Source organism: Sus scrofa, chromosome 1, assembly GCF_000003025.6.
Source record: "Sus scrofa isolate TJ Tabasco breed Duroc chromosome 1, Sscrofa11.1, whole genome shotgun sequence".
Taxonomy (NCBI): domain Eukaryota; kingdom Metazoa; phylum Chordata; class Mammalia; order Artiodactyla; family Suidae; genus Sus; species Sus scrofa.
This window is the reverse complement of record NC_010443.5, coordinates 143,325,385-143,351,988: the sequence shown is the minus strand read 5'-3', so window position 1 is coordinate 143,351,988 and position 26,604 is coordinate 143,325,385. Positions and strand designations below refer to the sequence as shown.

Genomic DNA, 26,604 nt, shown 5'->3' with positions numbered 1-26,604 from the left:
AATACCTTTAGGTACTTATAGACTTAGGAGATTGATCATGCAAAAATTATTTTAGAAAACAGGCCTTGTGGAGTTCCCTGGTGGCTCAGTGGGTTAAGGATATGGTGTCATCACTGCTGTGGCACAGATTTGATACCTGATCCAGGAACTTCTGCATGCCATGGGTGTGGCAAAAAAAATACTCTTTGAGAAAGTATTCTTTCAGCAAAAGATAAATGTGAGTAGATAAAGAAGTTGACCATCATCTAAACAAGCAATGAAAAGAACCTAAATATGATTGGGGGCATATGGAGCCAAGAAGGGAGAAGATAAAAACAAAGACACATATCTTTTTCAGGGTAAAATAAAACTGTTGATAAGTTTTGAAAATTAATGGAGAAAAAAGCCTAAATACAGGTTTTTTTTCCCCTTTTCTTTTTAGGGCTACACCGTGGCATATTGAAGTTCATAGGCTAGAGGTCGAATTGGAGCTTCAACTGCCACAGCCACAGCCACAGCCACCCTGGATCCTTAATCCAGGGTGAGGCTAGGGACTGAACTCTCATCCTCATGGATACTAGTTGCTTCACTGAGTCACAATGGGAACTCCCTAAACAAAGGTTTTAATAGAACAATGTTAACTATAACATAAGTAGAACATATAACTTTCAAACCCGTTGAAAAATTAAGTTAGCCAGAAAAGACAGACAAGGAGAAAGATACATAGGAAAAAAAAAGCATGGCAAATGAAACACATAACATATAAAAGCACAGGTAGGACAATAATAAAAACAAAATAAACGGATTAAATTCACTGCTTAAAAGACAGACACTCAGATTGGATAATAAAATAATATCTGATGATAAATTACTTCGGAGAATCACATTTGATATAAAGGATAATAAAAAGTTGAAATAACAGCTGAAAAATGTTATTCCAGGCAGGTATGAACTAAAAGAAGGGCAGGGTAGCGGCTTAATAACTAAAGCAGATTTAAAGGTAAACACAATTATGTAGGACAATGTGACACTCTTGGTAACAAGGCATATTAGAACCAGATGACTTAACAATTATGAATACACATGCACCTAGCAATATAGCCCTGAAATGTAGTTGTAAGGAAATGGATAATGAATATTAAACTTACTAACTCTTTTCTAGACAACAGGGTAAGCATAAAAGAATAATCCAAGACAGAGATTCCAATACAGCTTGAATAATAACAAGGCTGGGCTAACAGAAACAAAGATAATATTCACAACAGTTTGGGAGGACTGACCTATTGCAGTAGGAGAAGAAGTGGAATTCGTTGTATAAATACAAGAGAAATATTAAATTATTTCAGATTCTATAATTGCATATTTCAAAAACCCAAGAGGTTCTACAAGAACAAATAGTATTCACAAGAGAATTTATGTAATGACTGGATAGAAGGTAAATATACAAAAAACAAGTTGCTTTTTTCTGCATCTAAAGTCTTAATAGAAACAAATAAATGGAGCCAGACATGGAGGGTTCTTGAATGGAACAATAATATTACAGTATGCCAACTAATCTCAAAATAAAAATCCAATCCAATTCCAATCAGAATTCCAATTCTCAGGTTTACATGGCAGAAAAAATATCCAAAAACGTGAAAAAGTTTTGGAAAAAAACAGCAGTAAAGGAATGGGCCTTTGCAGAGAGTAATACTATATGAAACTTTGAGTCAAATGTAACAGGATGGGTGGCCACACAAAAGACAGAGTCTAGAAACAGACACAAATATATTTGGGGGAAGTTAGTATGACAAAGCTGTCATTTTAGTTCAGTGGGAGAGGGATGCTTTATTCAATAAATGTGCTAGAAAACCTCATTCTCAATCCAGAGAAGCAAAACTAGATCCTCAGCTATTACTCAAATTGATTATAAAACCAAAGAACAAAATTTAAAAACAAATACAAGAAAATATATTAGTGACTTTGCATTCCAGGAGAACTTCTGAAGTGAGAGAGGATACCCATTGACCATGAATGAACAGCAATATAAATGTTTTGTATGGGAGAATATGCTGTGAATAGCCATAAGGCAAGTAATACAGTGGGATACACACACACACACACACGCACAATATATGTTGCAGTCTTCATTATAAAGAATGCTAAAATTGATAAGAAAAATGCAAACAAATCATTAGAAAAGTGGACAAAGTATGTGAACAGGAAAGACACAGAAGGGGAAGTCCAATTGGCTTACAAGCAAATGACAAGATGAAAATTAAAATACACTATTTTTCACCCTTCAGAGTACATAAACAACATAAAAGCATCGTGAGAACATTCAGTCCTTGCAAAGATGAAAGGAAACAACCAGTTTCACATGTGGCAAAAAGAAATGTGCTTGGGAAAGAAGTCCTAAAGCATTAAATTAAAAATACACATGTGTTGACACACTAAATCCACTTTGGAAATGTTAACCTATAGAAATAAAAGCACTAGTAGGTATGAATTACAGGTAGAAGGTTTATCTTAGCATTGCTTGTAGTGTCAAAACCCACCACCACCAATAAAATCCAAGAAAAAAACGAATCGCTATGAATACAGGCATGGTTTATAAATGATTGTGGAATAGAATATTAAGTGAGTATGTTCAATGAAACCAGCACTCTGTCAAGGGCATTATGTGCTTTTGCTTCTGACTGCCTTTGCATTTTGAACAAGCAAAGTAAGAGGAGCAGGAGACAGAACAGGACACAACCACTGGTTAGTCTCCCTGAGATCTGGGAAGGGTGAACAAGAAAACGCTTACGTTTTCTTTATATATCTTTGTATTATTTCCTTTGTTATCATGAGATTTTCTTCTTTTCTTTTTGTTTTGTTTTGTTTTTTGGCTACACCACAGCATATGGAAGTTCCTGGGCCAGGGATTGAATCCAAGTCACAGCTGCAATCTACGCCACCATTGCAGCAATGCTGGATCCTTAACCCACTGCACAACAGCAGGAACTTCACTATGAGTTTTTCTTACTTCTGTAATTAAGGAAAGGAAACAGAGCACAAAAGGTGATAACAACAATACTAAATAATTGCAGGGGCTAGAGATGTCTGGTCTGGAAAAACCAGGACACCAGAAAGAATGTGGACTACTTTTCTTAGGCAAGAATGGAAGCTGTATGGGAGTTCCTGATGTGGCACAGTGGAAACGAATCCTACTAGGAACCATGAGGTTGTGGGTTCTATCCCTGGCCTTGCTCAGTGGGTTAAGGATCTGGCGTTTCCATGAGCTGTGGTATAGGTTGCAGACTCGGCTTGGATCTGGCGTTGCTGTGGCTGTGTGTAGGCCAGCAGCAATAGCTCTGATTAGACCGCTAGCCTGGGAACCTCCATATGTCATGGATGTGGCCCTAAAAAAAAGAATGGAAGCTGCTGAGGACAGTTCAGCTTAGTCTGAGGCATGGTGCCTGGGGCGGCCCATTTGCCTGCAGCTGGGAGGTAATGACCTCACTGCTCTGTGCACCCCACCCCAACCCACATGCAAGTCAGGGCATGCCAGCCAGGATGGTGATCCCTCAGCCAGTACCTTGGGCAATGTCCTCCTGCCTAGGCAGGCAGGGTCGCTCGGCTGTGTGCCCAGGAGGTGGCGGCTCTCGCTCGGGCTGCTTGGGACACCTGCCCTCGTTGAACACAGGTGGCAGGTTGGCTGTGTGCACTTGTCGGAGCTGCTCATAGTCACTCAGAGCGGCCGTCAGGTCCCAGTTCTTGCCTGGAGAGGAGAAATGGCAAGAGATTACAATAGTGATGCATGAATAACAAACAGTCGCATTGTTAGGAAAGAACCACAAAAAGGGTTTCTTTTCATTACAAACTTCCTACCAATAGTTCTCATTTTTCTTTTTTTTCTCTGGTTTTTCACTCAATAGTTTTTAGCATATTCACAGAGCTGTGTAACCATCAACACTGTACAATTCCAGAACATTTTCATTAACCTGAAAAGTAACTTTATTTTTTGGCCTCCAGGAGGCATATGGAATCCCCTGGCCAGGGGATTGTTGCAACCTCTGCAGCAACAATGGATCCTTAGCCCACTGTGTTGGCCCAATCAGGCTAGATTGGAACCTGCGTCCCAGCACTTCAGAGAAGCTGCTAATCCCATTCTTAAAAAATTCTTAAAAAAATTTTAAGAATTCTTAAAAAATTTTTTTCATTACAGTTGATTTACAATGTTCTGTCAATTTCTGCTGTACAGCAAAGTGACCCAGTTATACATTTATATACATTCTTTTTTTTACATTCATCATGTTCCATCACAAGTGATTAGACATGGTTCCCTGTGCTATACAGCAGGATCTCATTACTTATCCACTCCAAATGCAAAAGCTTGCATCTACTAACCCCAAACTCCCAGTCCATCCCACTCCTGGGCCCTTGAAAACCACAAGTCTGTTCTCCATGGCCATGAATTTCTTTCTTTTCTGAAGATAGGTTCATTTGTGCAGCATATTAGATTTCAGATATGTGATATAATATGGTATTTGTCTTTCTCTTTCTGACTTACTTCATTTAGTATGAGAATCCCTAGTTCCATCCATGTTGCTGCAAATGGCTTTATTTTGTTCCTTTTTATGGCTGAGTAGCATTCCATCATATACATGTACCACATCTTCTTAATCCATTCATCGGTTGAGGGACATTTAGGGTGTTTCCATGTCTTGGCTATTGTGAATAGTGCTGTAGTGAACATAGGGGTACATGTATCTTTTTCAATGAAAGTTTTATCTTGGTATATGCCCAGGAGTGGGATTGCTGGGTCATATGGTAGTTCTATTTTTAGTTTTCTGAGGTACCTCCATACTGTTTTCCATAGTGGTTGTACCAACTTACATTCCCACCAACAGTGTAGGAGGGGTCCCTTTTCTCCACACCCTCCCCAGCATTTGTTATTTGTTGACTTTTTAATGATGGCCATTCTGACTGGTGTGAGATGGTACTCATTGTAGTTTTGATTTGCATTTCCCTGATAATTGGTGATATAGAACATTTTTTCATGTGCCATCTGTATGTCTTCTTTGGAGAAATGTCTATGCAGGTCTTCTGCCCATTTTTCAATTGGGTAGTTTATTATTATTATTATCATTTTTTGCTGTTGAGTTGTATGAGTTGTTTGTACATTTTGGAAATTAAGCCTTTGTTGTTGCACCATTTGAAACTATTTTCTACCATTCCGTAGATTTTTTGTTTTGTTTTTGTCCATCCCGCGGCATATGGTATTCCTGGGCCAGGGATCCGATAGAAGCTGTGGTCACAACCTAAGCCACAGCTGTAGCAATGCCAGATGCTTAACCCACTGTGTTGGGCTGGGGATTGTACCCATATCCCAATGCTCCTAGGATGCTGCCAATCCTATTTTACCCCCATTCTCCTTGCTTGGTCCTGCAATAAACCTTTCTCTGCTCTAAATCTGATGTTTTTGTATTGTTTGGCCTCACTGTGTGTCAGGCACATGAACTTGCAAACCCTCCAATATGGTTCTTTCTACCCAGCTGCATCTCCCCTGCAGAGCTGCCCTGGGCACAAGACTTGGTCCCTAAGGAAGTTCTTAGGAAGGGTAAGTGAGATGAAGAGATTATGTCTGTAAAGATCTTAGCCCTCGGAAAGCTCTTAATATTATGATCATTCATGATAAATTTTTTCTTATGATGTTTTCTATCATTTATGGTTGAAATCCAGCTGATAAGTGACGCTACTGAGATTCGAATATGCATCTGTCTTGATTAACACCTAAGCTTTGGGGGCTACAGTTCCCTTTATTTTTTTTTTATTTTTTTATTTTTTTGTCTTTTTGTTGTTGTTGTTGTTGCTATTTCTTGGGCCGCTCCCGCGGCATATGGAGGTTCCCAGGCTAGGGGTCCAATCGGAGCTGTAGCCGCTGGCCTACGCCAGAGCCACAGCAACTTGGGATCCGAGCCGTGTCTGCGACCTACACCACAGCTCACGGCAATGCCGGATCGTTAACCCGCTGAGCAACGGCAGGGACCGAACCCGCAACCTCATGGTTCCTAGTCAGATTCGTTAACCACTGCGCCACAACGGGAACTCCCAGTTCCCTTTAACTTGACCTTGTTTTGGGCATCATGGCTCCTGGCTGCTGACCACCCTTGAGACTTCCCTGTCTGGCACCCATCCATCACCATTCCTTAATAGGACTTGCCTTCCTTTACTCCATCCCCACCTTGCCAGTGTTTTCACCTGATGGTCCTTACTCTTCCCCACAGACTCATCTGTGAAATGTCATTCAGGTATCACTCATGCCACCTCCTAATCTGGCAGGCCACTAGGCCCTGGGAGGAAAGACACCAGAAGGCCTGACTCCAAAAGGACACTTTAATAACCCCCTTACCCTGTGACTGAACACTCAATGTCCTCTTTTCTGGCTCCTTTGACTTTTCTGCCCTTTAAACACATGGATTCCCCTCATTTTCTTCTTATTCTTCTTTTCTTCTCTTGATTGATAGCCTTTTTGAAGTTAAGACCATTTCTATGTGAATGATCATGAATCTGGTTACAGTCTGTATTCTAAGCTCCAAGGCCAAATATTCAACTATGGCAGATGCTAGTTGACTAGTCAGTCTCTAGTCCCCTCTTTCTGATTCTATATGCACAGAATCTTGATTGATTTGCAAGAGCAATCTGCACAGCTAGAAATTCTCATTTTCTCCTGTAGCCGACCTGAGAGCTTTTGATGATGTTCCAATAGAATTTCCTTCCAAGCAGCAGGATAGTGTCACTGTCTAGAAGAAAACCTTAACCCAAAGCCTTGTGAGATGGAGGCAGCTGCCTGATACATGGTTCCTTTTGGGCATTTCTGCAATTTGTGATGTTTATACACAACAAAGGACTGGAGTACCAGCAGATGCAGGTTTTACTCCCAGTATGGCTTATTGATGAAGTGCTTGTGCTTTAAACTTCTAATTTATTTTATATTTTATTTTATTTTATTTTTTGTCTTTTTTAGGGCTGCACCCATGGCACATGGAGGTTCCCAGGCTAGGGGTTGAAACAGAGCTGTAGCTGTCAGCCTACACCACAGCCACGGCAGCTCAGAATCCAAGCCGTGTCTGCAACCTACACCACAGCTCAGGGAAAGGCCAGATCCATAACCCACTGAGCAAGGCCAGGGATCAAACCTGCATCCTCATGGAGACTAGCTGGGTGCATTAACCACTGAGCAATGATGGGAACTCCAACTTTTTATTTTCTTAAGAGGAAGATCAGGTGAGGTTTGATCTCAAGTTAAACAGCTTATTTTGTTGTGTCTCACAAAAGGGTATGTAGTGCTTTAATTCTGCACTAATGTATCACATCTATAAAGGAAAACGATGGAGCAGAGATGCATGGACTTATAGGAAGATGTGAAACAGGAGCTGACTAAACTCAGGGGAAAAAGAAAAAAAAAGAGTTAAAATAATTTCAGAGATGAAGTTCAGTTATAGGGGAGCAGAGAGAAAACAGGTATAATTTAGCAAAGCATAGTTAGGACCATAAAAATGAAAATTAGTAAAGTGAACAAAATGAAACAAAGGGTTTCAAGGAAATGGTATATATAGGCTATAAGTGAAAGAAACATCACATACACATCATTGGAGCCCAAAATAAGAAATCTAAAACAATGGAAAAGAAAAAGGAATTTAAAAATTATAATGAAAAGAGAAGACTTCTTTTTCTTTTAACCATATGGAGATTTTGTTATTTCCTTATAATTAGGCAAGCTCAACAAAATGATATGCTAATTAAATTTATAAAATACCTCAGTAATAAAATTTCATGAAATTTTAAGTAAAGGAAAAGTGTTTGTCACATGAAATCACATCACATTGGACTGGCACCATGGTTCATGTTCTGGGTGCCTGTGATTCCCTCTTCTGTTGATTCTCAAAAAAAGAAATTTAAAAAATACATAGTACCATGAAATATATTTTTCTTTATTTCATAATTTCAGAAAAAAATATTTGCACACAAATGTAAATACTAAACAATTAAACATGTATTATCTCCTCGGAGTTCCCGTCATGTCTCAGCAGTTAACGCACCAGACTAGCATCCATGAGGATGCAGGTTTGATCCCTGGCCTCACTCAGTGGGTTAAGGATCCAGCGTTGCTGTGAGCTGTGGTGTAGGTTACAGATGTGGCTTGGATCATGGCTTGTTGTGGCTGTGGCATAGGTCAGCGGCTACAGCTCCGATTCAACCCCTAGCATGGGAACCTCCACATGCCATGGACGCGGCCCTAAAGAGACAAAAAGACAAAAAAAAAAAAAAAAAAGTATAATCTCCTCAATGTTCTTCCATTAATTAAGAAGGAACAAAAATCAACAGCCATGATAGAGTTATGGGTATCCAATCACTCTATCCAATCAGGAAAATGTAAAGGAAAATCAGGAGTGGAGGAGATACCAGTTTTAGGATAGTAATCTAAGACCAGCAATCACAGATTTACTCTTTCAAAAAAAAGAAGTTCTGATATAAATACTTGATCCTATGCATCAAAAGGGCACATTGTATATACAAAAACTGTGCTAATGTAATCAACACCATACTATATCCTTATAACATTATATGTTTTAAAGAGACCTATTTGAATATTTTAGTGAAAAGGAAAGACAATCAGGCTGATAACATACTTCTTGGCAACATCACTCAATGCCTGAGGACAACGGAGCCACATTTACAAGGTAATGAAAGAAACAAAGAAGTTTGAGCTAAGAAGTGTTTATATTCATCTAGGCTATTCCTTCATGGATAAAGCCTACAGACAAACCATTGTAAACATGTATGAGTTCAGGAAATATTAGTCAAGTGGATATTTCCTGAGAAAACTACTAGAAGGTGAGTTCTAGCCAATCAAGAATGAATGGAGCTTTGGCAAATGGAAATTCAGGCAGCAGTAAATATATTTAACGGTATAGCTAAGTAAAAGCAAAGGTACAGATACAAATGACAGACAAAAATGTCAATATTCCGCAGAAGAAAAATGGTACAATCAATGAAAATGGTAGAAGGTAGAAAGTGGAATCCACTTACAGTTGTTTCAGCTGTACTACATGGGAGTACAAAACAGAATTTAAAGTTGGCAGATTAAACATAAATATGTGAATATATATATATAGGAACAAAGGAAGATACTAAAACATATGAATGGCACACTTCTGACTAAATTGGATGGTAGAAGAGAGAGGGGAAGGAGGAAGAAAATATGAACTAGTTCTATTGAGGCAGATCCTTGGAACCAACTATAAGGAAAAGGAAAATGATGTTCAAAGCAGCACCATTTACAGCAGCCAAGACATGGAAACAACCTAAATGTCCATTGTCAGAGATAAATAAGATGTGGAATCTCTTTCTCTCTCTATCTACACACACACACACACACACACACACACACACACAAAATGGAATACTGGTTGTAAAAAGGATGAAATGTGCAGCAACATGGATGGACCTGGAGTAAGTCAGAGAAAGACAAATACCATATGATATGGCTTATATGTGGAATCTAAAATATGATGCAAATGAACTGAAACAGAAGCAGGCTCACAGACATGGATAATAAACTTATGGTTACCAAAGGGGAGAGCAGGTGGTGGGGAGAGAGATAAATTAGACATTTGGGATTATATATACATGTTACTATATATAAAACAGATAAATAACAAGAACCTATGGTATAGCATAGGGAACTATACTCAATATCTTGTAATAACCTACGGTGCATGTACATATATATATACACACACACACACGCGCACAAACATATATGTATAACTGAATCCCTTTGCTGTACACTCAAAACTAATACATTATACATTAACTATACTTCAATTAAAAAATACATTTAACATGGACTTGGAGAATACACCTGTGGCTGCCTGGAGGGAGAGGGAGGGAGTGGGAGGGATCAGGAGCTTGGGGTTATCAGATACAACTTGGAATGGATTTACAAGGAGATCCTGCTGAGTAGCATAGAGAACTATGTCTAGATACTTATATTGCAACAGAACAAAGGGTGAGAAAAAAATGTATACATGTAAGAGTAACTTGGTCCCCATGCTGTACAGTGGAAAAAACATTAAAATAAAAAAAATCTGAAAAAAAATACTGAACAAATATATTCAGTTAAAATTTACCTTAAATTATACTTATAAATTGCATTCTCTGAACAAAATAAAGCTATTATTAGTAAAAAGAAATACATTTAAAAGTCAACTATACTGCAATAAAATTTATTTTAAAAATACATTAAAAAAGGAAAAGGGGAAAGATGATAGTACCCAAAGGCAGAATTTTTAAAAGTAACCAGTAGATAAAAAACTTAACTTTTCTAAATATCAGAAAAACATTTAGAGAGTTCCTGCTGTGGCTCAGTAATAATTAATCCAACTAGTATCCACAGAGGTGGGTTTGATCCCTGACCCTGCTTAGTGGGTTAAGAATCTGGTGTTGCTGTGAGCTGTGGTGTAGGTTGCAGATATGGATCGGATCCTGCATTGCTGTGGCTGTGGTGTATGCTGGCAGCTGCAGCTCCAATCTGACCCCAGCCTGGGAACTTTCATATGCTGCAAGGGCAGCCCTAAAAAAAAAAAAAAAAAAAAAAAAAAAGAAAAAAAGAAAAGAAAAGAAAAACAGTTAAAAAGACAAAATATAAAGTCATTTAAATATACATAAATAGAAAATATAATATGACAGAACTAAGACCAACCACGTCTATAATAGCAATAAATTTAAACAGGTTTAAAGCAGCTATTTAAAGAAAAGGATTTTCATATTACCACAAAAAGCAAAGACCAACCTTGGCTGTATATGGAAGATATATCTAGAGCTAAGTGATTAAGAAAGGTTTTAGCTAAAGGGGAAGAACCATGGTTTATCAGGTTTACTAGGCAAAGATAAAACAATAACAACAACAACAACAACAGGCAAAAGAGGGGTCATGATCTTATGCCAAACAAAGCAGAATTAAATAAGATGAGGAAGACCAATTTATATAACGCTAAAGGGTTCAGTATACAGTGGCAATCATGCTTTTTATTTTCTGTATTTTTAAGGCTTCACTAACCTGGGAAAGATCTCCCTTCTTGCAACTCTCTAATGCCTATGATAGCAAGCTAGTGCCCTGCAAGCATGCCTTCATATGAAAAAACAAGCCAATCCAGAGCCTGCACACCCAACTATATCCTCTGTCAGGTTCTGACACTCTGGGGCAGTGTTCTCTTCTGCTCATCACCCAGGGCCAGAGACAGCTCTTGGTAGCCCCTCCACCCTGAAGCCTACTGAAATGACTCAAAGCAGCCAATCCTAAACCTGCCTACCCTGCTTTGCCCATTCCTTCTTGCAGAAACCAAGTAAATCCTGTGCCCATGTTTTCCCCTAACCAGCTCAGTCTTCCAACCCTGGTGCTTCTCTACATGGCCCTGGATGCCTTGCTTCCTGTCTCAGGCAACTGTGAATAAATATTTCCTGCTTCATTAAGTTGTTTCTGCATTGTGTGTCTTACCATTCCTAGTTAAAACAAATCCCAGGCACATAATAAAACAAGACATAAGAAGTATGAATATGCGTATATTAAATGCTTCATAAAGCAGAAATTACCATGAGATGCTAAGATAAACACACAGACACAGACTGTTCATGAAAGAACACCTCTTATTTATTGCAACAGCCTCCAAACCCATGAGGCCACCACAATGAAGGTTTGCTTTCTGCTTAGGCCACCAGGCTGCTGTGGGTTGGCTAAGCTCCATGCCACACCTTCTCACTTCAGGATTCATGTGGACAGAGAAGCTGCTCTTAAAAACCACCCATCAATGTGGCAGAGGGACAGAAAGTCCTGGAGGATTTCCCACTACGGATCAAACACTGGCTCAGAAGTGACACCTCATTTGTGTTCACAGACTGGTGGCCAGAACTAGAAAAAAGGCCCATCCAACCACCAGGGCCAGGACCGGCAATGCAACCATATCCCCACTAGGAGGAAGCAGAGAGCTGAATACAGTCTGTGAACAGCATTACTGCCTAATGAATGCAAAATTGGCTTGCATGAAAAATAGCCTTGTATAACAAAAAATAAGGTAGAAGACACGATCAAAGAGAATATTCCATTTATAACTGCAATAGAAGAAAAAATATGAGAAATAAACTTAAAAGAGAGAGGTAAAACACTTATGTGGAAAAACTATTTCCCCTGAAAAGCACAAAAGTAGAGCCACACACACTATGTTATTAGTTTGGAAGGCTTGAGATCATTGTTATTAAATGTGTAAATTTTATATGATTCCAGTAAGAAATATAAGCGCTTTTTGCCTTCTTGGAATCAGACAAGCTGAGTTTAATATTCTTTTTGTCATTGTTGATTTTTTTTTTTTTCTTTTTAGGGCTGCACCTGCAGTATTTGGAGGTTCCCAGGCTAGGGGTCGAATCATAGCTGTAGCTGTCGGCCTATGCCACAGCCTCAGCAACGCGGGATCCGATCCGCGTCTGCGACCTACACGACAGTTCACAGCAATGCCGGATCCTTAACCCACTAAGCAAGGCCAAGGATTGAACCTGCAACCTCATATTCCTAGTTGGATTTGTTTCTGCTGCACCAAACAGGAACTCCTGTTGTAAATCTTAAATTTACTTCCTTGAAAGACATTTTCATGACAGAGATAATCTGAGTTCACAAAAATATTTCAACAGAGTACATCACATAGACTTCAACATTTAGTGTGAGCACATAGTTCAGATAAGAAGAGGAAAAAGAAACAACTGTGGCTTTGTTCTCTTTTAAGTTATGCTTTTTAAATTTACATAAAACAAAAATGGAAGTAGTAATCAGAACACAGTAAACATCTGAATTTGAGCACAGCTTTGCTGGACTATAGACCAGTGTGCGCCACCTACTCATAGTCATGAGTTTTAGGTTAAGCTCAAGGCAGGTAATAATGAATCTACTTTAGTAATTCTATCATGAACTGTTGTTTGATTTGAGTTTATGCCTCTGAAATAAAAGTTCACACATTAAAGAAGGGGAAATAAATAATGTATGACATGGATTTCCCCCCCCCCGGAGATTGTATTTAAGTATGTCAGAGATACATAAAAAGTAACACATTCAAAAATCATCCAGCAGCAGAATATTGAGCGGTTTAACTTTCATTTGGAGAACTAAACAAGAATAAACAGGGAAGCTCAGAAACCTAAGAGCAGCGAGGAGGGTTACCGGCACCAAACCTATTCCACTACCTCTATAATGGGTACATGAACAATCAGACAAAACCACAGAACTTGAGGGAAGCCCCGAAGAGACTGAAATACACGCAAAATGTCAAAAGGCAAATGTCAACCTGGGAAAAAGTTTGCAACTCCTCATCTGCTGTCTGAGAAAATCTGAGGAAGGGGCATGCCGGAGGAGGGCTGTGGGGGGTGAGGCAGCAGAACTGAGCGGAAGCAGCAGCTGACTCACCATTAAGGTGCAACAGGGCCTTTGGCTGACTTGCCAGGTAGTATGGGAGTGGGGATGGTCCTTCAGAGGTGTCCACATGGCAGTAAGGGGCTGCCAGCTGTTATACTCAGACATGAAGAAGGCATTGGACAGGGGCTGCCCGCAGGAGGCGGAGAGTCTTGGGTGAGGTGACAGACTTTAGCTGGGATGACGCCTACACACATTGTGAGCCACTAGCAGCCACGGCTTCCCATCTGGCAGGAGTGCCTGAATCTCAACAAAGGGAACTGGGAACACAGAGGAGACATGACACCCTCTGTTTTCTCCCGTACAGTGCGTTTATGTGTGTGTCCATGTGTGTATGTCTGTGTGTTTTGCCCAGAAACCAAGAAGGTAAAAAAAAAAAAAGATTACCAACTCAAAAGATACAGAGGCAAAGGCCATGAACAGAGTCCATAGAAAAAGAATTATAAACACCTGTGAAACATGAAAATATGCTTAATTTTCTTTACAAAAGAAATGGACATTACAAACATATCAGAAAAAATCTGAGAAACCATCTTACACATATCAGAGTGGTAAAACTGCAAAAGTTGGCAACCTGGTTACCAAGTTAGTGGGTAAAGAGCTTTTCTCCAGCTGCTTGCTGGTGGAAATACAGAATGATTGGAACCCCCAAACAAGGCAATTTCCCAGGATTCACCAAAATTACAATGCCTTTCTCCTGTGACCCAGTCACCTCTCTTCTGGGAATTCATCTTAGAGAACTATCTATACACATAAATATGAGGTATGTACAGCATGGTCGTGGCAGCATTGTTTATACCAGCAAAATAATGGAAACAGGATAAAGGTCAGTCCACTCTACCTGACATAATGTTCTGCTACTGAATAAAGGAATAATGAAGTGGCCATGGGAAGGTCTCCAGCTTTAGGAGTGAAATAAGCAAGGTGTGAAATATTTATCATCCCATCTTTGGAGTGAGGATAGAAAAACGCATATATGAATGTTTGCTTGCATCTGCTTACACAAATGCTGTGAGGGTAAATAAGAAACTGACACAGGAGTTCCCGTCGTGGCGCAGTGGTTAACGAATCCGACTAGGAACCATGAGGTTGCGGGTTCGGTCCCTGCCCTTGCTCAGTGGGTTAACGATCCGGCGTTGCCGTGAGCTGTGGTGTAGGTTGCAGACGCGGCTCGGATCCTGCGTTGCTGTGGCTCTGGCGTAGGCCGGTGGCTACAGCTCCGATTGGACCCCTAGCCTGGGAACCTCCATATGCCACGGGAGCGGCCCAAGAAATAGCAAAAAGACAAAAAAAAAAAAAAAAAAAAAAAAAGAAAAGAAACTGACACAAGTGGTGACCCAGGGGTCAGAGAGGTGTCGGTTGGAGGGCACAGAAGCGGGGCAGGGGCAAGGTTTTCACTGCGTTTTGAACTGTTTGAATCAATCAGGTATCTAAAACAAACAATAAATAAAATTTAAAATAACACTTAAGAAAGATTTAAAGTAAACTAACCAGTATATTAAGTGTTTGAGAGAGAACTTTTTCATAATGTTTAGTCAGCCATGTTGCCAGAAGCGGAGGATATCATCGCATTTACATTTACAGGCAACAATGTTGAATTTCCTGGCAGACAGACATAGGAAGAATTGGTAGAAAAAAACCAATCCTCTAAGCTATCTGATCATTATAAAGGCGGTTTTAGCTTATTTTTGTAGAAATGTGTATAAGGAAATTAGTCCAAAGGCTGCCTCAACTTATCTTCCAAAAGGTCATAGTATACCAGCTGCTTGTCCAACTATAACTACATTATAAATAATACAACCAAAGGGGTGAGCAGATCACCTAAGCAAGCCCTCTGGCTAGACCTCTGCATCTGCCCCTACCCTCACCCCATACAAAGAACCAGATCACCATCCCTCCCTCTTCCTTCCCAGCAAGCTAGTAAGGGAAAGTATTGCTTCTTGCTGCTCCTCTTGTTGCAGCAGGCACCCCAATAAAGCCTTTCCTGAATTTTCCTGTCTGGCCTCTTGTCAATTTTTATTGATTAAGGAAGGCCAAGAACCCAGATAGGTAACAGAAAATATATGACAGAACTAAAACCAATTCTATCTATCACAGCAATAAATTTCAACCGGTTTAGTGCAGCTATTTAAAGAAAAACATTGTCATCTTACCTCAAAAAGAAAATAGCAGGTATAATGAATGTTCCCATTCACATAGCGGACCTCTCCCTCCTTTTTGATTTACTCTCTTTGTGGGGTGGGAGTCGGGGGAGCAGCATCTAACACACAGTATGGTGTCTGTCACGCTCATGTCTTCCAAAATGCTACATTCTCCTCAATGGATGCTCTATTCCTCTCCTTTTAACAGTACTTTTTCCTCATTCACTCAATCTCTAGATTCTGGGGATGGCCTCCGATGAGAGGTGCTCATCCAAGATTTGGAAGAGCAGCTCAGGTCAGTTTTCTAGGAAGCGTTGCAGGCAGATGCCTGGGCAGAGAGCAGGTGTGAGGCTGGTTGAAGGTCCAGGGCAAAGCCCTGAGAAGTGCCTGCTCTGGTGATCCAGCCATTGGGTGGGTGGCAGGGGAGGTGCTCAAGGCTTCTGAGGCTGCCAGGACTCCCAGTGAGTGCCAGTGACCCTCCCGCTCTTGAGCACAGCTCCTTCAAGGCCTGCACTCCTGTGGGTTCCTAAACTTCTAGCTCCCATTCCTCCTGGGAATATAAGAGCAGCATTCATGTTCCCAGCCCAATGCTGATGGATACAGAATGTGGTATGAACATGGTGCCAGGAATGCAGAAGCATAGAGATGAATGTGTTCTCTGCCACATTGGGAGAGCCAACAGAACTGGCGTGGGCTCCTTTTCCTGCTTCATCTAGACAAAGAGGATGGGGAGGGGGGGGGGCTTAGCTCCAGGCACAGCTGCAGAGTCAGAGCCCCTATGACTTTCCTTTAGGAAAGTCTGAGCTCCTACAGCTATGGCATTGATTCCAAATCCAGACCTTTTTGATGCCACAGGTTGCTAAGGTGTGCAAGCTTATTTCAAAGCTTTCCAGATTTCCTGTGAACAGAGTAGGATGATGAGCAGGAAGGATGAGGGCTCTGAGAGCTGCCTGAGATCCGCAGACAACTGAGCAGAGTTCTGACAAACGTGGGGGCCCCGAGTCTCCTAAGCCAATAGAAGCAGCCCCTCCTCACTTGACCTGGGCTAGTCAGCTGCTGTCTGAAGATCCAGCAATGACCTTGTCTGTGTAGATGGGCTACAGGGAGATGCCCAAATATTTTAAAGATTTTTTAGATTCATAACTGGGAAGATGGCCTGGGAAGAGGTCCTGTGCATAACAGAGGACTTGCAAGATTTTTTGGCAGGCAGAAATTTGAAGGACGTGCACAGAAGTAGATTTTACAACTGTTAAACCAGGAATTGCCCAGCATGTGAATGGCAAAGTGAATGCTGAGTTAATGGCACAGATTCTGGATATAAAGATCTGGGTGCTGGGTGAGGGTGAGCAGACCAGGCCAGGTACCCTGGGAAAGGTGTTCCAAACACACAAAGCAGAGTCAGCCAGGGGCAGGATTCAAGACCACAGTGGTTTACAGATTTTTTTCCCTTGCTTTATTGTTTATCTATCAGTAACATGAACCTTCTTTGTCATGTAACATAAGGAAGGCTAAGCATGATTAAGCTCTTAACTCAGTTCCCAAGTTACAGTTGATCCAAGACGGTCCACAATCCAACCAGGTGAGGAATGAGCAAAATTCAAGATAAGCCCAGTGACCGTGGACTTTGTGTCTCTGTAACTGGCGAGCTGGCATGACATGACATTAGCGTGTTGCTTGCTTGTTCAGATATGGATCAGAGGATATGTGCAGATGGGAACTGGACAAAAGGGTGGAGAGTGCCTGAGAGCCTGCTGCCAGCTCAGCAACTGCCTCCCCCTGCTACCCTCTTTTTCACTCTCTTCTGAAAATGCAGGAGCCTGCAATGACACTTCCCAGGTTGCTTTCCTGACAGGTTCCCACACAGAAGCACTCACGCAAGGTTTGAAGGCTGCAAGAAGGAGCTGCCATTGTGCTCCAACTTGGAGGCTGCTCTGGACTGAACTGTGTCCCTCCAAAATTCATATATTGAAGCCCTAACTCTCAGGGTGGCTGCATTTGGACAGAGGGAGGAAATGAAGGTTAAATTAGGTCATAAAGGTTGATACCCTAACCTGATAGGGCTGGTGTCCTTATAAGAAGAAGAGATCTCAGGGACATCCCCCTCATCACACTGTGAGTGTGAGTACACAGAGGAAAGGCCAGGCGGGGACACAGCCCAGCCTGGACGAGCCCTTTACCAGCAGCTGTCCTGGCCTAAGTACTAACCTGGGACCTACCGGCCTCCAAGACGATGGGAAGAAATGTGCTGTTGAAGCTGCCCAGTCTGTGATCCTCTGCTACGGCAGCTCAGGTAAATGAATCCAGGTTTCTGAGGGCATCCCAGGCCTAAGGTGACTCAAGCCAAAGACTTGAGTGTCCTCCATTCTCTGGCCTCACAGAGCTTGACTTCTCCCTGAAAATCCATACTGTCAGCTTGGACTCTGTTTTTGCTCTCAGGCTGTTCATCAGTCAATCCTTTTACCTTTACTTTAAAATATATTCCCTTGGAGTTCTCCACTGCCTCAGTGGGCTAAGAATCCGGCATTGTTGCTGCAGCTGCTGTTGTGGCCTGGGTTTGATCCCTAGCTTGGGAACTTCTGCCTGCTATGGGTGGGGCCTATATACATATACATTCCCTTGATATAATCCTCTCTCAAAATCCCACCATTCCCACACTAGGTCAGCTGCACCTCCTGCCTGGGTTATTGTGAGTCTCCTGGCTCCTGCCATTCCTGTCTGCTCTGCAGCCTGAGGGCCAGGCAGCCAGAGTGGCCCTTGAAAATGGAAATGTCATTTTCCTTTCCTTTAAAACCTCAGAGATTCCCCATCACTTTCAAATAACTCTTCTCCAGTGCAGGTTCTTTGCTCTCAGGCTCTGAGGCACCTGTGACAATGCTGCGACATCATCTCCTCCTCCTGGGATGTGGCCACTCTGGTCTCCCGACCAGGAATGTCCTGCCATAGCGGATGTTTTTCCTTCTGCTTGGAATGCTCGTGCCCCAAGCATCTACACTGTTTTCTTCTTTACCCCCTTGTGATCTCTGCTGAGGTATCACCACATCAGAGAGGCTGTTCTCAGCCATTCCGTCTGAAAGGCTATGGACCCTAGGACCCATCAATCCCATATCTAGGAATTCCTACATTGAGGAATATACCCTAGACAGAAGCCACATGCCCAAGGAGTCTGTGAAAAGCATGCACAACAGTTAAAAGTCCTAACAGCAGAAGCAAGAAACAGCCCAAATGTCTGTGGGAAGTAGAGTGAATCAATACATCCTGTGATGAAACACAATGAAACATCATACAGCATTATGTCTTGGGGCATTAGTGTTGCAGGAAAGAAGAAAGTCCCTAAGATTCCCATAGTCTTGATCTACTTCTATAAAGTTCTAAACATGCAACGCTGAATAATGTAAGGCATACAGACACTGACATGGGGCTAAAATGCTGAAGATGCATAAGGCATGTAAGGGCTCTCTACACTCAGGATACAATTAATCTAAACAATGATGCAAATGCATGATGAATTGGCTTCCAAGAGGCTGAAGCAACATCTAAACCTAACAGCCAGAAACTCAGGACAGGAACTGCCCCAGTGCTGCAGTACAAGGGGGGTCCTCAACAGATCCCCCAGTTTGTGAGACCCCCCCCCGATACTGACATAGAAATATGAATAAGGACCTATGCGTGTTTTAAGAGGCTAACAGGGCCAGAGGGAAGGCAGACCCTTAAGCAGATGCTGTGGGCTGGGATGGCCGAGAGGTGTGCACAGAGAGCACAGGGGCCGATCCGCTCATGAGCCGGGAGTGGAGGCTTCCCAGAAGAAGAGGAAGAGCATATGCAAAGGCTCAGAGGCTTGTAAAATCACCCTGTGCCAGCAAACTGGGGGCTCTAGGGATGTGAGCAAGGGAAAAGATAGGAGCAGAAAGTGGCAGTGACACAAACAAGCTTTACTGGCCAATGCTGTGACAGGTGTGCATTTCCCAGCAGGAGACTGTCCAGAGGCTACCTGGGGGTCTCTACTCAGAAGGAGAAGAGGGCAAGGGAACTCCTGGGGAGAAAGGAATGGGGGAAAGCGTCTGTATCAGGTGATGTCACTTAGCAGCCTGGGGAGTTCTTGGGTCAGGGAGGTCTGAAGGGTGGCAGCAGCTTACAGCCTCTTATCAACAGCCAGCAGATGCTGGGGGATCTGCAAAGGAATGTAAATCAGGCAGGCTCTCAATGGCTAATGGTCTGCACTTTTGGGCTATGTTGAAACAATGGGATGTGTAATAAGGTGAGTTAGGGCAGGTCTCAGCCTTTAGTGAAGAAACAGCTAACCCTGGAGTCACCACCCAGAGGCCGTCATTGGCTGATTTATACAAGTGGTCAGTAGGGCCAGGCTGCAGGCTGTGACCAGAGATGAGCAAAATGATACCTTTGGGTGGAGTTTAAAAAAAGACACAATTTGATTTCAGTCTCAGATGTTTTTTTTTTTTTAATATCTCTTGATTTGGGAGACAAATAAATGAATTCAGGGGCAGCCTTGTACCCAGTCACACACCCTGCCTGCCATTCTCCGTGGTATCTCTGCAATTGGGAAAAAACAAATCTGACTCCATTTTAGATTTATTTCTTTTACTTTAACCTTTGTGTTCTATTGCTTTTGCTTGGAGTTAAGAATGCTGCCTAGTGAAATTGTAAATCAATTATACTTTAATAAAAAAAGTTAAAGAAAAATGTTGCCTAGAGCCTGAAATAGACAGGAGAGCCCATTCTCAAGGCTCTGACCTTTAAGGGTATAACACTTTTCCATTCATATGGAGATAAAAACTTGCAGAACAGAACATAACATTTGTTTTGTTGGAGGTTTACAGGAATATAGTGACCTGACCTCCATGGGCAGCTGCAAGAACAAAGGATTCCTACACCAAGAAGTTTGCAAAAACCAACCAGGCGGGCTTCCTCCCTTTTTAGTATAAAAGAATCCTGAACTTGAACAGGGGTAAGATGGTTCTCTGGGACACCAGTCTGCCATCTTCTCTGTCTGCTGGCTTTCTGAATAAAGTCGGTATTCTTTGCTCCAATGAATGGTCTTTTTTGATTTATTGGCTGGTTGTGTGGTGAGCAGCACAAGTTTGGACCTGTTAACATCTAAGCCACACCATCCCTACTTTGCTTCAGTGAAGGTGGATACCTGTGGGGACAAAGCCCCATGCTGCAGACAGCTCCTTGAGGCTTAATCTTCTTGCCCAGCCAGACCACCTGCATGCAGCCAGCCCTGAGGTAGGAGGTAGATGGGTCCCTGGGCTGAGAACAGCTGGGACTTACTAGGCTGAATAAATGGGCCTTTGCTTCTCTTTGACACCTCAAGGAGAAAGTTAATGGCAGTAGCTGAGCTTTGCTGGAGTAGTAAAGATTTGATGGCCACATCAATCATGCCTGAGGTCAAAGAGACCTCCCCAATTACACATGTGCAGAAAGATTCCTTAGGGATCAAAAAGGGAAGGGTGCACCAGGTCATAGTCCTGATACCACCCCAGAGCCCTTTGTTTTCTGGAAGCCATCTTTGCCAAAAGATGTGCACGCATATCAGGGAGGGCCCTGGGTCTGTTCAGGTGTGAGAAATAAAATAATTAGCCAAAGGAAAACAAAGACCCAGAAGAACTGTCCTCTATAAGTGATTTCAATCACCTCTCTGGTGCACTCCTCGCTGAGGAGGATGCCCGCACCCACACGTCTCTTTTGGGTGTGTATTACTGCTTTGCTTCTGCCTTAGACAAACAGACTATTTCTCTGTGTGCTCTCCCACGTATTGTACTGTGTTTCTAATAATAAACTTCATACCAGTTTTACAGTCTTTGCCTCCTTGGAATATTCTTGCTTTCAACAGCGGTCAAGAATCAGGGCAATTCTGCTTCTAGCCTCAAGGTGGTCTAGTGGTTAGGATTCCTGGTTTTCACCCTGGCTGCCCAGGTTCAGGTCCTGAGCAGAGACTTAAGATCTTGCTTCAAGCCATCAGTCACTGCTGTCTCTTTGAGACCAGCCTCATGCCACTCACTGAAATTACCACCATTAAAAGAAGCTTCATCCTAAAGTAAGATCTCCTGGCCTTTGATCTTTGAAATCGTGCTTTAAAAAGAATCTGGATTCTGATTTTCATAAAATCGAAGACAGTCAACTGTCTAAAGAAAAGATTCAGGCCTGAAAATCCAAGTCTGTTTTGCTGACCTTTAAACTGTCAGTGACTGTCCACCCTTAGTGTGGCCCTTGCTCTGCATTCCGTGCCCTGGAGCTGCATCGTGGTTAAAAGGAAATTTACTGCTTTCAGTTTAATTGTTTCAGTTAAAAATTCCCAAGGTAGCTTTTAAAAACTGAAATCAAACTGAATCCTGGAGAGCTAAGAAAAAAAAAAATCATTTTATGTCTCTTGGATGTTTGCCAACCTAGCCTCCAGGAGGAGTCTTAATTTGTGGCTTCTAAGAAAGCCTTCTAGCTCTTTCCATCCAATTCTACCAGCCCCTCTTCCACAGTGTATACATATCCCAAGGCTAGCAATGGAGTAGCCACCGGGGTCTAAGTGTCACACGCCAGTCAGGTTCTTCCCTGGGGAGTAAGAGCCCTGGAGAAGGATTGGCCTCGAAAAGTGAGCCATTTAAACAGCTGCCCCCAGGCAGTCGGCCACAGAGAGAAAAGGCTGGCTTGGTCTCCCAGGTTATTTTTTGTTTAAGCAGATTTAATGAAATCCTACTGGGACCCTTCATCTACAAAAGAGTCAAGTCATAACCACGTAGGGGTTAAGATTTGGAAAGACAGTGCCTGCATCCTTCCCAGGTTCCCTGGTGGAGAAGGCAGAGTTCCCAGGTTAAGCACATGAGGGTGATGGCAGAGCTGGGTGCAGGCTGGGAAGCCAGGGGCCATGTAAGGCCTGAGGGCCAGGACTGCAGCCGCCCAAGAGGCCTATGCATGCACTCAACAGGATTCAGGGGGCACCTACTCTGTGCTGCCTTAGCACTCTGGCATCAGATAATTTTCCCTAATAAAGTGAGAGATCCAAAGAAATAGGGAAGGAGTCCGGGGCTCTTTGGAAGACAGCATTATCAGTCATGAGAACAGCAAGGTCGGCCCCAGCTATGGGTTGTGTGGCTACAGCGTGTCCATGGAGGAGGGGGGCAGCCCCAGCATGGAGTGGGTGCCGAAGAGTCACAGATTCTTGTTTTGGGAGAGACAAGACCATCGGCTGGTTAGCAGTTGCAGAAAGAATGTTCTGACATCCCTGACTCTTTAAAATTTCTGTAGTATCATTTTTACAACATGGAATGAATGCTGACTTTGATGATTTTTTAAGTGCCCATGTGTGTCATCAGGGCCACAGTCAAGGCCTGGACCATACCCATCATGCCAGGAAGGGGGCATATCCTTCCTAGAGCTTCATAACAATTGACTACACACTTTGGCTTAACACAGTATAGACTGATGATCTCAAGGTCGAGGTGTGGGAAGGGCTGTGTCTGCTTCTCGCTCCTGGTTGTGGTGGGATTCAGTCCCACATGGAGGCAGCACAGAGTCACCTGCAGGAGGTCACTGTCAACTCCCAGAGACTCCCTTATTTCCTGGCTTTGGACCCCTTCTTCCTCCTTCAAGCCAGCAATGGTGTGTTGAGTTCTTATCACATTTCAGATCTCTCTGACCTTTTCTCCCTCATCTAACACCTGTCTCCTTCTCTGCTTTCAAGGGCCCTTGAGATTACCTTGTGCCCTCCCAGAAAATCCAGAAAAACCCATTTTAAAGTCAGCTGATTAGCAACATGAATTCCATCTGTAAAGTTCACCCATCTGGACTTTACACCTGGATCATTGTCTAACTGCACAGCGGGGAACAAGAATCATGGGGGCATCTTTAGAATCTTACCTATCTATTACACAGCTGCTGTTTTGAAGTTCATCTAAATGCAATCATGCAATATGTACTCTTCTGTGTCCGGCCTCTCTGCTCAGATTAAGGTCTCTGGGATCCATTCATGCTGTAGCATACACCAGCAGATTGTTTCTTTCTCTTTCTTTTTCTTTTTTTTTCTTTTACTGCTGAGCATTGTATGGATAGATCACGCTTGGTTCATCCACTCACTTAAGGAAGGGTATATAGTAGTTTCTAGATTTAGGTGATTATGAATAAAGTTTCTATGAACTTCCAAGTGCAAGCTGTTTTGTGGATGTTTGTTTCCATTTTTCTATAGTAAATTTCCAAGAGTAGAAGTGCTGGATCAAGGAGAAAGTGGTTTTTTTGTTTGTTTCTTTTTTTTTTTGCCATCCCACGGCACATGGATTCCTGGGCCAGGGATTGATTAGATCAGTGTTGCAGTTGTGACCTATGCCGTAGCTGTGGCAATGCCAGATCCTTTAACTCACTGTGCATGGCTAGGGATCGAATCTGCATCCTGATGCTGCAGCGATGCCACACACCCCATTGTGCCACAGTGGGAACGCTATATTTTTATTTTATAAGAAATCACTAAACTGTTTTCCAAAGTGGTTTTATTATTTTGCTTTCCTACTAGCAACGTAAGACAGCTGCATTACCTGCATTTAGTCCACATCCTAACCACTTGGTATTCTCAGTGTTCTTGATTTTGGCCATTTTGGTGGGTGTGTAGTGATACCTCACTATGTTTTTAATTTCTACTTCTCTGATGATTGATTTGAAAATCTTCCAATGTGATTACTGGTCATTTGTGTGTGTGTGTTTTTTTTTTTTAAGTCTCTTGCTCACTTTTTAAAAAATGTTTTTTCCCCTCTTTTTAGGGTCACACCCACAGCATAGGGGTCAAATCAGAGCTGCAGCCGCTGGCCTGCACCACAGCCAAAGCAACACCAGATCTCTGAGCTGTGTCTGCAACCTACACCACAGTTCATGGCAACACCAGATCCTTAACCCACTGCCCGACTTGCTCACTTCTTAATGGCGTTATTTTGAGGATTAATCTTCAGTTGTTGTTTATATACTATTTACAAATTATATATATTTTTATATATTTATATTATCAGTTTTCAATTCATATATATGTACACACACACGCACACAGGTACTTTATCAGATGTTTCATGAGTATTATTTCCCTGTTTGTGAATTCCTATTTAAGTGTCTTTTGATGATTTTGATTTTGATGATATTTATCATTTGTTTTCGCTTTCCTAATTAGTCCTTATTTTGGCCTCTCTAAACATGTTTGCTAACTCTACGGTCATGAAGATTTTTTTTCTCCCTGACTCCTTCTTCTAGAAGCTTCATGGTTTTTGCTTTATGTTTAGCCTACAACCTACCTTGAAGTGGTCTGTGTGTATGGTATGAGGCAGAAGGTCAAGGTTCTTTTTTCTTTCTTGACTTTTAAACATACTATTTTACAGGTGTTCCTGCCCCTTGTGTTGAAAAAACTTTGCTTTATTTTTCTTACCCTTGGTGACCTTTCAGCTGACAATTGGTGTGGGTCCAGTTCTGGATTTTATCCTGTCCCCTGCTACATGCTCATCTCTCCTCACAGGAGGGTACCCTGTGCTCATTACTGTAGCTGAAAAGCAGGTGGGCCAAGTCTTCCAGCTCTATTCCCCATTGCAGGGCTGTTCCACACTCCATCCTCACAGGGTCAATGCCATCCCAATCAAATTCCAGCCATCTCTGGTAATTTTGACAAACTGTTCAGTTGAATCTCTATTTTTTATGGAAATGATTTGTATTTTACATTTTACCTTAAAGAGCAGAGCAGAGAGCAGGAGGCAAAGGCTTGCAGTGCTTGGACTGTGGTCCTAGGGTAAGGGCAGGGGCTTCTTGAAGAGAAGTCAGCAGGATTTCCTGATGGATGGATGGTGAGGGGTCAGTAAAAGTAATGAGGTTCTCAGGCTTTCAGAAAAGCAGAGTGTTTATTGTTTGTAGACTTTTGGATGATGGCCATACTGACTGGTATGAGATATTACCTCACTGTAGTTTTCACTTGCATTTCTCTAATAATTAGTGATGTTGAGCATCTTTTCATGTGCTTTTTGGCCATCCATATGTCTTCTTTGGAGAAATATCTATTTAGATCTTCTTCCCATTTTTAAATATTTTTTAATATAAAGCTCCATGGGATGTTTTATATATTTTGGAAATTAATCCCTTAGTTGCTTTGTTTGAAAAGATTTTCTCCCATTCTCCCATCCTTTCTTTCTTTCTTTTTAAAAATGGTTTCATTTTCTGTGCAAAAGCTTTTAAGTTTAATCAAGTCCCATTGGTTTATTTTTGTTTTATTTTCATTAATCTAGGAGGTGGATCAAACAAGATATTGCTGTGATTTATGTCAAAGAATGTTCTGCCCATGTTTTCCTCTAGGAGTTAAAAAAAAACTGAAGAGGGTGTGGAGAAAAGGGAACCCTTCTACACTGCTGGTGGGAATGCAAATTGGTGCAACCACTATGGAGGACAGTATGGAGGTTCCTGAAATAACTAAATATAGAACTACCATATAATCCAGCAATCCCACTCCTGGGCATATCGCCAGAGGAAACTCTAATTCAAAAAATATGTGTACCCTAATGTTCATTGCAGAACTATTTACAATAGCCAAAACATGTAAGCAACCTAAATGGCCAGCAACAGAGGGACGGATAAAGAAGATGTGGTACATATAGACAGTGGACTATTATCATACCATGAAAAAGAATGAAGTAATGCCATTTGCAGCATATGGATGGACCTAGAGATTATCATACTGAGTGAAGCAAGTCATAAAGAGGAAGACAAATATCACATATCACTTATATATGGAATCTAATAAAATGATACAAACTTCACAGAGAAGTTTTTATTGTTGACATGCAAAGAGGGAATACTGAAAAGGTTTTAAATGTAGCTTTTGACATGCTGAATCATTTTTTTCCTTGAAAAGTAAACCCTCCAAGTCTTCAAAAAAAAAATACTGTTTAGGCACAACAAAGTTTTTATGGTTATTATTGCATGCCAAGCCCAGCTTCATGGGTCACTTTTGGTTTCTGGAACACACCATGTGTGTTT

The 26,604-nt window shown here is 41.9% G+C and overlaps 1 protein-coding gene across 3 annotated transcripts in view; it reads right to left on the bottom strand.

Moving 5' to 3' along the window:
- Window positions 1–26,604, bottom strand: part of OTUD7A (OTU deubiquitinase 7A) — a 317,129-nt gene that overhangs the window by 74,317 nt on the left and 216,208 nt on the right. For all 3 annotated transcript variants that reach the window (XM_021098704.1, XM_021098720.1, XM_021098709.1), the window contains one exon: window positions 3,539–3,721. In XM_021098704.1, coding sequence (XP_020954363.1) covers window positions 3,539–3,721 — 183 coding nt within the window. The remainder of the gene's footprint in view (window positions 1–3,538; window positions 3,722–26,604) is intronic.